Below are 13,154 nucleotides of genomic sequence, written 5' to 3'. Positions count from 1 at the left end.
CTATAATGTTTTCATTAATTTTGTTTTTGAATTTTAAAAAGTTCTGTAGGTATAGTCTGCATGATTTTCAGCCAAACAGAGCTGTGCAAGGAAAAAAAAAAGGTAAATTCCTTGTTTTCTTATAACTAAACTTAAATCTATCCCAAGCTCTCATAGCTACCTGGAAACTGAAAACTCACACAAACCCATCCACATAAATGCAATTAAAGTCTGTGATTTTGTAGTAAGTTTTGGTTTAAACTCAATTAAATTTTAAAATTTCTCCTTCCCCACCCTTTGGTTGGTTTTGAGCTGGCTGTTGGACTTACCACCTAACCACCTCGTGGGGCAACCAGACTGGAAGCTGGACCACCCACTTTCTGTACTTCCAGCATCTGGACTGGGTGGTGATTCCATCAATTCTCAACACCCCAAGCGAACTCCATGCTTAGGAACTGAGCTGGGGCGGCAGGCATTGCACAGGGATTTGCAAAGATGCGGGCTCCAATCAGTGCTCCATGGGCCTGGGTGTGGGGCCAGCCTGGGGACTGTGAGAGCATGAGCCTGCATGCCTGAGTGGAGCTTGCAAGGGGACAGGCACGGGAGTCAAGAATATGCCACCACGGGAAAGGTGTTAATGTAGAAATAGAGTTTACTTAGTTGGACATGATATATAACTGCAAAACTTGTTGAAGCGTTTATAGTATACCTAAGACTTGTTTCTGTGGGGCACCTGGGTGGTTCAGTCAGTTGGGTGGCCAACTCTTGATTTTGGCTCTGGTCATGATGTCAGGGTCTTGAGATCAAGAGCCAGGTTAGGCTCTGTGTTCTGGGAGGAGTCTGTGTGAGATTCTTTCCCCCTGCCTCCCCCCACTTGCACACTCTGTCTCTCTTTCTCTCAGATAAATAAATCTTTAAAAAAAGAGACTTCTTTCAATGGGCAGAAGACATGAACAGACATTTCTACAAAGAAGACATACAAATGGCCAACAGACACACGAAAAAATGCTCAACATCACTCAGCATCAGGGAAATCCAAATCAAAACCTCAATGAGATACCACCTCACACCAGTCGGAATGGCTAAAATTAAGAAGTCAGGAAACAACAAGTGTTGGAGAGGATGTAGAGAAAGGGGAACCCTCTTACACTGTTGGTGGGAATGCAAGCTGGTGCACCCACTCTGGAAAACAGAATGGAGGTTCCTCAAGAAGTTAAAAATAGAGCTACCCTATGACCCAGCAGTTGCACTACTGGGTATTTACCCCAAAGATACAAATGTAATGATATGAAGGGTCACCTGTACCCCAGTGTTGATAGCAGGAATGTCCACAACAGCCAAACTGTGGAAAGAGCCCAGATGTCCATTGACAGATGAATGGATAAAGATGTCATATGTACACACAATGGAATATTACTCAGCCATAAAAAGATGAAATCTTACCATTTACATCGACGTGGATGGAACTGGAAGGTATTATGCTGAGCAAAATAAGTCAATCAGAGAAAGACAATTATCATATGATTTTACTCACATGTGGAATATAAGAAACAGTGCAGAGGATCATAGAGGAAGGGAGGGAAAACTGAATGGGAAGAAATCAGAGACAGAGATAAACCATGAGAGACTCTTAACTCTAGGAAATAAACTGAGGGTTGCTGGAGGGGAGGGAGTTGGGAGGGATGGGGTAACTGGGTGATGGGCACTTAAGGAGGGCACATAATGTGATGAGCATTGGGTGTTATAAGCAACTGATGAATAACTGAACTCTACCTCTGAAACTAATGATGTACTACTAATGTTGGCTAATTGAATTTAAATAAAATTTAAAAAATAAAAAGAGACTTCTTTCTATTCTTTTTAATTATTTTAAGAGATACTTAAAATCATTACAATATTAAATCATTAAATCTTGCAAATACCCAAATGCTTGCTTATTGGACCCTTGAGGACCTATAGCCAAAGCCATGTATTTTTTTAAAAGTATGACACCAGAACAATGAAACTCTCTTCAAACTTACATTGAGCAGAATAATCATTCTGTTAAAGACAGGTCTTTAACTCTTAAGTCATTTCTTTTCTGTGCTAGTCATCTCCCTACCTTTTCTGCCCCATCCACTGCTGCTCTTCTCACCTGTTTGTTTCGGAGCCTCCATTGCAAAGTGCCTGCACCTTCTGCTCCTGCTAGTTCCTCTTCTTCTAGCTCAGCCCAGCCCACACGTGGCCAAACCAGGCTCCTGCCTTCCCTGACCTTCCCACACCTTCCCCATCCCTCACACAGCTTCTTCCTCCCTCTGTCTCTTCCTATTGCACCTTAGACAGATTTGTTACAGCCCTTGTAACCAGGCATCAAAGTACTGTGTTAGATCGAGAGCAGGAATTCAGTAGGAACTCAGTGGAGTTGGCTTCATTTTGCTGTTTCCCCAGTGGCTCTTCTTGGCATTCTTAGGACCTTGTACCCCGCTTGGTAGACAGCGAGCGCTTCATTAATGCTTGTCAAATGAATGCAGGGGACGATGTGGCATGAACACACTTGAGCTTGATCCCAATTACTTTGAGCCAGCTGGAGTGAAGTTTTCCGTTGAGCCAGACCCTTTTATTTTCTGTTCTCTATCCCTCACCTGCTTATTCTAGAACAATGTATTGTCTCATTTATTTATGAAAGTTGTTACAATTGGCAACAGTACTGACTTGAATTTTCCTTCATGATTTAAAAAGGCATTATTAATTGTTGAAAGTGGCTGATAGATATGGGGGGTTTATTGTGCTATTATATAATAAACTTTTTTAAAGCATTTTTATTACACAGTTATAACATTAGTAGAAATTCAAGAAAAAGGAAAAACCTTCATCCACATGACTGACACCGCAACCAATCAGTTTCTATTCTTCTCTGCTTTCTTTAAATTCTTGCCCCTGTGCATATATAATTTTTATGCAGTTGCAATCATTTATGTAGATGTTTCTAAGCATATAGGTATCTTATCGTATGCTTCCATGCAATCACTTAGAAGTCAGGTAACTATGAGACAATGATGTCTGTGATGATGATGGTAATGACTATCACCTAATGGAGCTCCAACTCTGGGCTACTGCCATTCACAGTCTATTTCTAATCCCCAGAACAAACTCAGTGAGGCTGAAAACTTGTCTAAAGTCACAAAACCAGTAGAAGAAAAATAATACTTGTCATCCCTAATACATACCAGTTACTCTACTCTATGCCAGGACCCCAGCTGGGCAGTTTACCTGCTTCATCCCATTTAATCCTCATAGCAATGCCACATTATTATACTCCCATCCCCCAGAGGAGGAAACTGAGGTTTAGAGAGCCTAAGTAATCAGCCTACGTCACACCACTAGAAATAGCAGAGCTAAGAATTGATCCTCAGCTCTCGGACTGCAAAGCCCAACTTGCAACCAAGTGAAACTGGTTATGACTCTCTCAGACACAGGGCTTCCACCCCTTTATACTCTACCTTATTGCCTTGACAGGGAGGGGGTTGAAAATCTGAACTGAAAACAGTGTAAATATGTGTGTGTGTATATATACACACACACGTACATATATATATTTGTATATTTGTATATATTTTTAAGATTTTATTTATTTGTTTGAGAAAGAGAGAGAGAGTGAGAGCATGAGCGGGGAGGAGGGGCAGAGAGAGAGGGAGAAGCAGACTCCCCACTGAGCGGGGACCCTGACGCGGGGCTCAATCCCAAGACATGGGGTCATGACCCGAGCAAAAGACAGATGCTTAACTGACTGAGCCATCCGGGCACCCTGTTGAAGGAGTTTTTAAACAAGATTTTAAACTTTTACTTTATCAAACACATAAGTTAAATACACACCCATGCATACTTTAAACTTCCTATCGGAGAAGTTTGCATCTGAGATTGGGACTGAATGGTTCACTTCCCTGAACTTAGTCTCTCTCGTTCTATTTTTTTTTTTTAGCCATTTTTAAATTTATTATCCTAAAATACCCCCAAAATTTGAAACTTCTTAAAAGGAGACTTGATCTTTAATGAGCTCTGCTACTCTTGACCGAGGATATTATATAGAATCTCATTGCTCTGAAATTCGTGACCTTGCTTTCTGATACAAACTTAACGTGCAGAATGCTGATTTGGTGTTTGATTACTCCCTCGACTTTTAATCAAAACATCTTTTTATTTCCTCTTTCCTTCAGTGCCATTTAAGCATGCTTTGGTGATCAGGCCCAAGCGAGCAGGACTATAAAAGCCTTCACTGTCACTCAGCTCCGTGAGGACAGACAGGAAGACGCTGGGGAGACTGAGTCGGGAGAACTAGGGTTAGTTAGCCCTGTGGTGGGATTTCCTGAGATGAAAAAGTGTGCAATAACAAAATATATCTCTTTCTGCAAGCAACTTTTTTTAAAAACTTATTTTAATTTGTTGGGATGATTTAATAAAATGCAACTGGCCAGCAAGGGTAGACTCAGTGTTTTCTGAGAATTGCACAGTGCTTGATTTCTGTGACAGGCTGTGGGCGTTCAGATTCCGGAGTGAAGTGGCCTTGCTGTGGGCTCTCTGTTCCTGAGTGGATAATGTGAGCAGTGTAATTCTGTAGAAATAGAAGTTGGAGACCAGTTGATAAACAAGGTGGGTTTTATTTATGTTTCTGGTCACGTGGGTTGCATAGTAGTAGGGGGGAAGTAACCCTCTCAAAATAGAGTGGGCTCAATTCATGAATAAGAAGACTTAGCAGGATTCATGGAATAAGTGTCTTCCATTGGCCAATCTCCTGCCCTCAAGGGTAACAAACTGAGGAATAAGATTTAGCTCCAGCGCTAGCAAACATATTTATAGTCCTGTAGAGGAGACTGGTGTAGAAGCTGATGATCCCCATGTGGTCAGGTTTCTAAGCCTCAGCATTATTGAGATTTGGGGCCAGATAACTCCTCACGGTGGGGCTGTTCTCTACACTGTGGGATGTTGGCAGCATCCCTGGCCTCTACCCATGAGATACTGGTGGAACCCCACCAACCCCACGGCCGACAGCCAAACCTAGCCCAGACATTGCCAAGTGTCCCCCGAGGGGCAAACTTGCTCCATTTGAGAACCACCGCTGTAGGGGGTGGTGAGCACTGTGTGTGGCAAGGGAAGACTCCAGGAGGGGAGGAAGCATTCCCCGGGCATCTTTGAAGTCAAATGGGGTGGTCACGAAAGCTCCCTTGAGGCGGTGACACTGTGTCTCCTGTGAAACATGAGTGGTGCTAGCACGTGAGATAAGGTTACCCGTGTAACAGAGGAACCTCATCCCGAACCTGCAGAGGGTAGGGGCCATCAGTGGCTACCTCGGTATTGCTGGCAAGTCGAGGATGTGTGTGTTGGGGGTGGATGGTAGGACATGAGACTGCGACGGGGCACACTTGTGACCGTGGGCTGTGAGGAGCATCCAAGGGCCCAGGTGCACCACTGCCGGGCCTGTAAGCTGCCAGTTGGTAGGAACAGACTTCTGGAACATTCTGGCCATGGTGCCGAGGATGGATTACAGTGGGCTCTAGAATGTACCAGGTGCTGTGCTACTCACTTCACTTACTCTAGTCAGTCCTCACAACAGGCCTGGGAGAAGAAAGCACAATAATCCCATTTATAGACAAGGACATAGAAGGGCCAGGCCTCTCCACTCCATGCTGCGCGTCTCATGGGCGAGCAGGACCAGGACCTTCCGTGAGCAGGTATGCGGGCCTCTTCTGCAAGATGAAATAGGCCTGGCTTGTCTGACAGAGCTTTGTTTGGCACCTGCTGTGATGGAGGTGACATTAGGGCTTCTGTGATCAGCCCATGCACACAGGAGGTGGGGGAAGGCCTCCTAGGGACTTGTTAGGCAGACACAGGTCAATATATAGTCACAGAGAAGCAGCTTAAAACAGCAGGACAGCCAAGTGCCCTCTGCATTGCTTTTTTCTCACATCAAACGTCCATCAGGCCCCAGATGTTTGTTCATTTCAGTGAACATTATTGGGTACTTACTATACCCTCAGAATTGTTCCAGGACCCTGGGGGAGACAAGGAGCTGGAAACCTAAGGACTTTTTTCAAGAGGAGCTTGACTTCAAAAGAAAAGCAGCTCAATTTGGATGTGCCTGAGAACCTGCCCCTGAACTTCTCGATCTCCCAGGAAAGCCTGTTTTCCTCCAGGAAGAGCCGATGGCTGAAAAGTTTGGCCAAGAGAAGTTTCCAGGAGAGGAAAAGGACCAGGCTCACCATGTCCCGGTGAAGTTCCTCACTCCTGAATCCCTGGAGGAGGCAGTGGAATTGGCCATCTTCCTCATGCTCCGCTGAGCCTCTGTTCTCAGGCTATGCATGGAGCTGTGTTCTATGCACCTTTTGTGTATACAGGCATTTAATTCCCATAGCAACCTTATAGGTACTACGACTCTCTCCTCTTCACATATGAAGACATGGGAATACAGACAAGCTAAGTAGTTTGCCCACGGTCAGATGGCCTTTCAGTAATAAATTTAGGATTATAACCCAAGGCCATCAGCCACAGCAACCAGGACCTACAACATTGACTGCCAGGCTGTCTGCCTCCCGCTGAGCTGGCTGTGGGCTGGAAGTCTGGGGAATGTTCTAATCAGAATAGTAATAGGTTGCTTTACTGAAAAACCATGCGGAAGCAAGCAGGGCAGCCACATGGTAGGAAGAGAACAGAATTTAGCTCAGACAACCCAGGTGTTGACGGCAACTGATACTAAGTAGTTCTGTAACCTGGAGCATCCTCTAACCCCACCAAAGCTCAGCCATCTCATTTAAATATCAGATGGACTATATAACAGTGTCTAAAACAGCTCCTGACACAAGGTGCAAATATAAGGTGAGTGAAAGATGAAAGAGGTGTGCTTCATGAATACAGGTTCGATTAGCCTCGAAGAAAGTGTAAAGTTCATGAACGAGGGCATAATAAAAATCAAAGTTCAGTAAATGGATCTAGAGGCTTGTGTGTGAATGTGTGTGTTGGGGCCGTTTACACGGAGGTCGTGCCATGGACCATCACCGTCCTGTGGGTCATAGACCATTAATAACCATGAACTAGGGAACTGTGTTATGTACGTCGGGTTTCCCCATTGCATGCATTTTACAGATGCTTACCCACAGATTGTTCTGAGACACAGCCTCTCCGCTGACAGCTGCAAAATCCAGCAACGGGCTGCACGTGATGGGCTCAGAATGCACCGCTTGACTTTGCTCTCCCTCCCTGCCCTACTTCCCAGGCTCCTCCTTACTTTCGCTTGCCTGGGGTGTGCTCCTCAATAAAACATTAGTCCATAGCTTTGGCTTCAAGCACCGCTTCTGAGGAAACCTGAACCAAGACAGATTTTTTTTTTCTTTTTTTGGTAAAAGAAAATACATGGAAGTAAATATTCATGGGAGAAAGAGCTACATTTCCATATGCAAGAGGCTAATCCGATTGTCTACACTCTTCTATAGTTTCTATTTTTAAAATTTTAAATTAGCAAAATGGTTGTTTTTAATATACTATTTAAACATACACGTTAGTTTCTTCCAAATTAACAGACATGATGTGTAGACATAAGCTGAAAAGCCACAGTGAGAATAAAAAGAATTGTCCTCAGGAGATACTCCACTAGTAGGAATTCAAGGGGAGTTAATAGGCGCTTTCATAACCTACTATTTTATACTCTCAACATTTTAATTTTATTTTATTTAAATTTAAAGACATCATAAATGTTGATTTTCATATGTTGGAAGAGGAATCAATTAGAATATACAAAAATGTAGTAAACACATTGAGTGTACTAAATACATTTCAATTATTCCATAACTTCCTTAGGTGTTAAAGACAATCACATGACTTACCATGATTTGTAATTTCAAAAATCTGTTCAACAAAGGTTCATTTTGAGACTTATTCCAACCTGAATGTCATTCAGAGAGCCTTGGGAAGTCTCTTTTTGACCCAAGTCTGATATGCGTGCTGCATATCGAATCCTAAAGCCAACACATTCCCCATTACTGTTTATTCTCCAGGGACCAACATTAATGCAAGCAAAAAAAAAAGTTGCCTTGGATTTTGAATGCTTTCTCCAGAAAAGAGGTTAAACATCTTTCATTTCCCTAGGGTGGTCTGCTTTGCAGTGAGAATCCTACTGGTCTAGTGAGAAGGAGCTCTGGGAAATCTCTACCCTCCCGCCCTGTGGCCCATTTCACAGATGAGGACACTACTCAGACACAATGACCATCCTCGAGATGAACCATTCTCAGACTGGGTACCATGGTTAACTATGTGGGCAGTATCTACATTTCAAAAACTTGTTAGGAACAGTCAGATATTCACATAGCTCATTCATTTGATAAATAAGAATTCTGCTAGGGGCGCCTGGGTGGCTCAGTCATTAAGCGTCTGCCTTCGGCTCAGGTCATGATCCCAGGGTCCTGGGATCGAGCCCCACATCGGGCTCCCTGCTCTGCAGGAAGCCTGCTTCTCCCTCTCCCACTCCCCCTGCTTGTGCTCCCTCTCTCACTGTGTCTCTCTCTGTCAAATAAATAAATAAAATCTTTTCTAAAAAAAAAAAAAGAATTCTGCTAGAGAAGAACCGACCTATTTTTGGAAGGGATTAAATCCCTTATGCCAAAGACTTCTGGAATGACATTTTAACTTTGCTTTTCCTACTTGTGCTGGGGGTAGAGTGGGAAGGGTTAACACCAATTTATGTAGTTATTTCTAGGCATGTAATTACGTAGTCATTTCTTTACCTGTGTTCCTTCCAGTCCTACCCCCTAGCAACTTGAAAACAAAAATCCATATCCTGGCCATATTGATTCCATCTTTCTACAAGTTTAACCATAAGCTGTCTTATTATGGTTCCAGCTTGGGCTATGGAGTCCAACTAACTGGGTTTGAATTCTGGTTCTGCCATTGACCCAGCTACTTGAATTTGGGCAAGTGACTTGATTGTGCCTAAGTAGCCTCTCTATCCTCCCTTCCTCATCTGTAAAATTGGGATGATTTTAATACCGATTCTGCTTGCACAGTGCCTAGTGTTGTACCTTTAAAAAAAAAAGATTTTATTTATTTATTTGACAGAGAGATGGAGAGCACAAGTAGGCAGAGCGGCAGGCAGAGGGAAAGGGAGAAGCAGACTCCCCACTGAGCAGGGAGCCCGATGTGGGACTCGATCCCAGGACCCTGGGATCATGACCTGAGCCGAAGGCAGATGCTTAACTGACTGAGCCACCTGGGTGCCCCCCTAGTGTCATGCCTTTCACATAGTAAACATTTGATAAATTGTTGGCTATTGATAAGTGCTTAAATAGTATTTATCGGAAAAGAACGTGTTAAGAGGAAAGAGAGGAATTACCACAAAGAAGAAAGCTGTTGATTCTGTTTTCTTTTTTTTTGAGTTGCAAATCTGGTTTTAACATATACCTCCTTTTACCTACTCATTTTGAATATACACTTGTCACATTTGTGGTATGATAAAAATATTAAAACACTTGATAAAAATCAATTTTAGTATTTCCCTTATAAAAAGAATGACTATATTAAAGCCTTGAAGTTGCTAGAATGAAAGCTGTTGATTCTTGCTTAGGCCATCTCAGCTCCCATAGTTTGGAAACCCTAACATAATTTCTCATGCTCGTAGAAGGAAAGAGGTAAAGAGGATGAATACCTCTTTTTTTTTTAACAGCAGAACCCTGTTGTCAGATAAAATTTACATATATTAGGCATAGTACACTCCTAAAACAGTGTACAAATTTAGCACATTACCTCCCCCACCCCCACTCCACCCCAGGTAATAGCTAGAACACTCAAGTACTCCATTAAAAAAAAAGTCCAAAGTATCCACCTTTGTCTAAGAATCCCAGGGGCTTGCTGGGTGGGTCAATGCCAAGCAGAAGGAGAAATGGCCTTGCACTGTTTTGCACCTCCTGCTGATCCTCCCACCCAGAGGTTGGCCGCTGTGTGGTTGGACCTGCAGGTTCCCCAGGAGGCGCCCAGCCGGGGCTCAGCTCCAGCTCCTGGCTCTGTGGTCACAGCTCTGAGAGCACGGTCATAGGACCAGCGTCACTCTCCAGGACCCCCAACTACTGTGCCGAGGGCTTCTGGCAAAAGCCACACGCTTCTGGACCAACCAGCCTTCACTCCAGACCGCAAGCCCTTTTCCAGAGCCTGGACCCTCACCCTTGCTATCTCTTTTCGCCTTAATCTCTACCTAGTTTTAGGATTTTTCACCGATGCAAATGCGTCTGCCTCCTTCTCCACCATTTGCCAGGGCTGCCGTAACTAAGCCCCACAGAGTGAGTGGCTTAAACAACACAAGTTTATTTTCTCATCCTTCTGGAGGCTATAAGGCCCAGACCAAGGTGTCAGCAGGATTGGTTGCTTCTGAGGCCTTTGTCCCTGGCTCACAGATGGCCATCTCTTCCCTGTGTCCTCACATGGCCCTATCTCCAAATACAGTCACATCTGAGGTACGGGTGGGGGGGTGGGGTTAGGACGGCAACATTTGAAATTTGGGGGGACACAGTTTTCAGCCCATGATGCCAATAATTAACTCTACATACCTAGGGGTATAAATTAACTGTTTTAATTCAAGAAAGAGTGTGTTGAAGGAGAGATAGAGGGGAGGGAAGAGAGACTGATCAGTTGAGCTCTTCAAGGACAGTGGGCACCCCATGCTAACCTTACTAAGACAGCCACTCAAGTGGCTGTTCAAACATTTAAAGCATACCTTACTCCACCCAGAGGCCCAGAGTGAAACAGATGACTGCAGAGCGTCTCTGGTTGAAATGAACGGGGGGGGGGGTCTGGGCCCCTTCCCTCTCTCCTCACTGAGTCACCTGTGACAAGCACTGTGCAGAAAACTTTGGCCCAGAGGATTGCAGGTGTCCAGGCTCCTCCCATGACTTTTTTACAACCACGCAACTCATCAAAGTTTGAAACAGGTGTGCACCATATCATCTGACCATCCCCGCCATTGGAAACGTACTCTGTCACTAGCGTTCATGAAGCTCACGGTCACTCTGAAGGGGTCTGGATGAGTTCCCGTGACCACGCACACAGTTTGGCACTTGTACAGTCGGCTTTATTTTTCCACTTTGCTGCTTTTTGGAGATGGGCTGGCTTATCACCTGCTCAGCTCCGATACCCAAGAAAAGCTGAGAAGGGAAAGTTAGATGCAGCCTCCCTGTGACCTCTTTGCACACACCAGGGCCAATAAAACAAGGGCCGAATGACAGTGACAGCTGCCTTGTGGCATTCAGAGGGACTCGAGCAGTTCAGTTCCGCCGTCTCAGGGACAAGTATACCATTACAGCCTGGCTGCTCCGAGAGAAGCCACCTAAACCCACCCTTGGGGCCGGACCACGGCGGGGTGGCTCGGGCCTCTGCAAGGCCCCGCTGAGACCCCTCTGTGAGCTCCCTGCGGGCGACAGCTCAGCTTTCAGCAGCTGGGGGACCCCCTCCCAGCCTCCCCAGAGGCCAGTGGGTGAAAAGGAAGGAAGATGGGGGCCAAGCAGTCAAGCGCTCACTGCAGGGACAAGGGCCCTAGAAGGATGGTTCTCCTGTGTGGGAGGCAGCCCTTCTCCCCGTGGGATGACAGCCTGCTCTCGGGAAAGGACCCCCGGGCTCTGCTGAAGCGGGGCATGAGGCACGTCAGCTTCAGCCTGGTCACCAAGGGAATGACGGACATCCCCGACTTTCTGTGGGGCTTGTCTGAGGTCCAGAAGCTCAATCTGTCTCACAACCAGCTCAGGGCTCTCCCCGCCGACGTGGGGAAGCTGAGTCGGCTGGTGGTCCTGAATCTATGCGGGAACCGCCTGCGGAGCCTGCCCCGAGAAATCAGCCTCCTCAAGAGCCTCAAGGTCCTGTTCGTGAACATGAACTGCCTGACAGAGCTGCCGGCCGAGCTGAGTGCTTGCAGGAGCCTGGAGGTCCTGAGCTTGTCCCACAACTGCCTCTCCCAGCTTCCCGCCAGCCTCGCTGACCTCTCCAGACTGCGGAAGCTGAACCTCAGCAACAACTACTTTACTCACATCCCCATCTGTGTGTTTGCGCTGAAGGAGCTGGATTTCCTGCATGTGGGTTCCAATCGCCTGGAAAACATCGCCGAGAGCATCCAGTGCCTGGTCAGCCTGCAGATCTTCATTGCGGAGAGCAACAACATCCACTCCTTCCCGCGGTCGCTCTGCCTGCTCACCGGCCTGGAGCTGCTGAACTTGAACAACAATGACATCCAGACCCTCCCAGATGAGCTCTACCTGCTGTGGAGACTGGGGCGGATTGCTTGGAACCCCATGGACAAAGGGCTCCACATTTCCCATAACCCGTTATCCAAGCCTCTGCCAGAGCTGGTAGAGGGGGGCCTGGAGATGCTCTTCAGTTACCTGAAGGACAAAAAGCGCAACTGACTGGGCCCTGGAGGCAGGGCCAGTCGCCAACTCGTGGACACCTGTCAGCTGGGTACTGCTCCAGTCTCAGCTCTCTGCTCTTACTGTTCTTGTCAGTTAGCGCTTGTGTTCGTATTTGCCGAATGGTATCGAACGCCCATTCTATGGAAGTGTTTGCTTTTACCTCTGTATGTGCCTGAGAAGCCCCCTGATGTGATGTTCGTCTCATCCCAAACATAAATGGAAATGGGTCTTGGGTTTTCTCCAAAGAGAAACTGTTCTGACTCTTCCGAGGAGCAGTGGGATTCAGCCCTTGGAATAGGAGGCAGCAGGTCTGATTCAAGAAGTCAGATACTTGCTAAGGATGTGCTGTGGGCCAAGTATGGTACGGGCCACCGACACCATCTGGTTTCAGCCCTTGAACTGGCAGCCTGCAGTCAGGGAGCAGCAGCGAGACATGCTTCCACATCAGCCTCAATCAAGCGTTACTGGGGACCAAAGAGCAGACTGACTGGAGGACTGCTCTGCTGGCAATGACCGGGTTGGGCAGAGCTTCCCCCTCCCCCGAGTTCTGGGGGAAACAATCATAACAAATCTGTCTCTAAAATGATTGTAGAGTAACCCTCCAGCTGCTCATGTTTACGTCTGCTGGTGAGTGACGGGAATAGCATGAGGGCTTTCGGATAATAAATACAAACCAATTTTAATGCACAGTTTCAACCTTCTTTCCCAAACCCCTGGCACCCACCGTCATATCCCTGAGCTTTTCTAGAGACACCAGCCGATGGTTAA

General features: G+C 46.0%; 1 protein-coding gene across 1 annotated transcript; it reads left to right on the top strand.

Moving 5' to 3' along the window:
- Positions 1-11,477: 11,477 nt before the first annotated feature.
- On the top strand, positions 11,478-12,383 carry LRRC30 (leucine rich repeat containing 30). The gene has a single exon (XM_027575159.1). It carries the CDS (start codon positions 11,478-11,480, stop codon positions 12,381-12,383), a length of 906 nt encoding a protein of 301 aa, XP_027430960.1.
- Positions 12,384-13,154: the final 771 nt, after the last annotated feature.

The sequence above is a fragment of the Zalophus californianus genome, chromosome 14 (genome assembly GCF_009762305.2).
Source record: "Zalophus californianus isolate mZalCal1 chromosome 14, mZalCal1.pri.v2, whole genome shotgun sequence".
Lineage (NCBI taxonomy): Eukaryota > Metazoa > Chordata > Mammalia > Carnivora > Otariidae > Zalophus > Zalophus californianus.
The sequence above is the reverse complement of the archived record's forward strand: the minus strand, read 5'-3'. Positions and strand labels throughout refer to the sequence as shown.

Coding starts and splice junctions, on each gene's coding strand:
- LRRC30 (XM_027575159.1), top strand. CDS start 11,478: ATGGGGGCCAAGCAGTCAAGCGCTCACTGCAGGGACAAGGGCCCTAGA.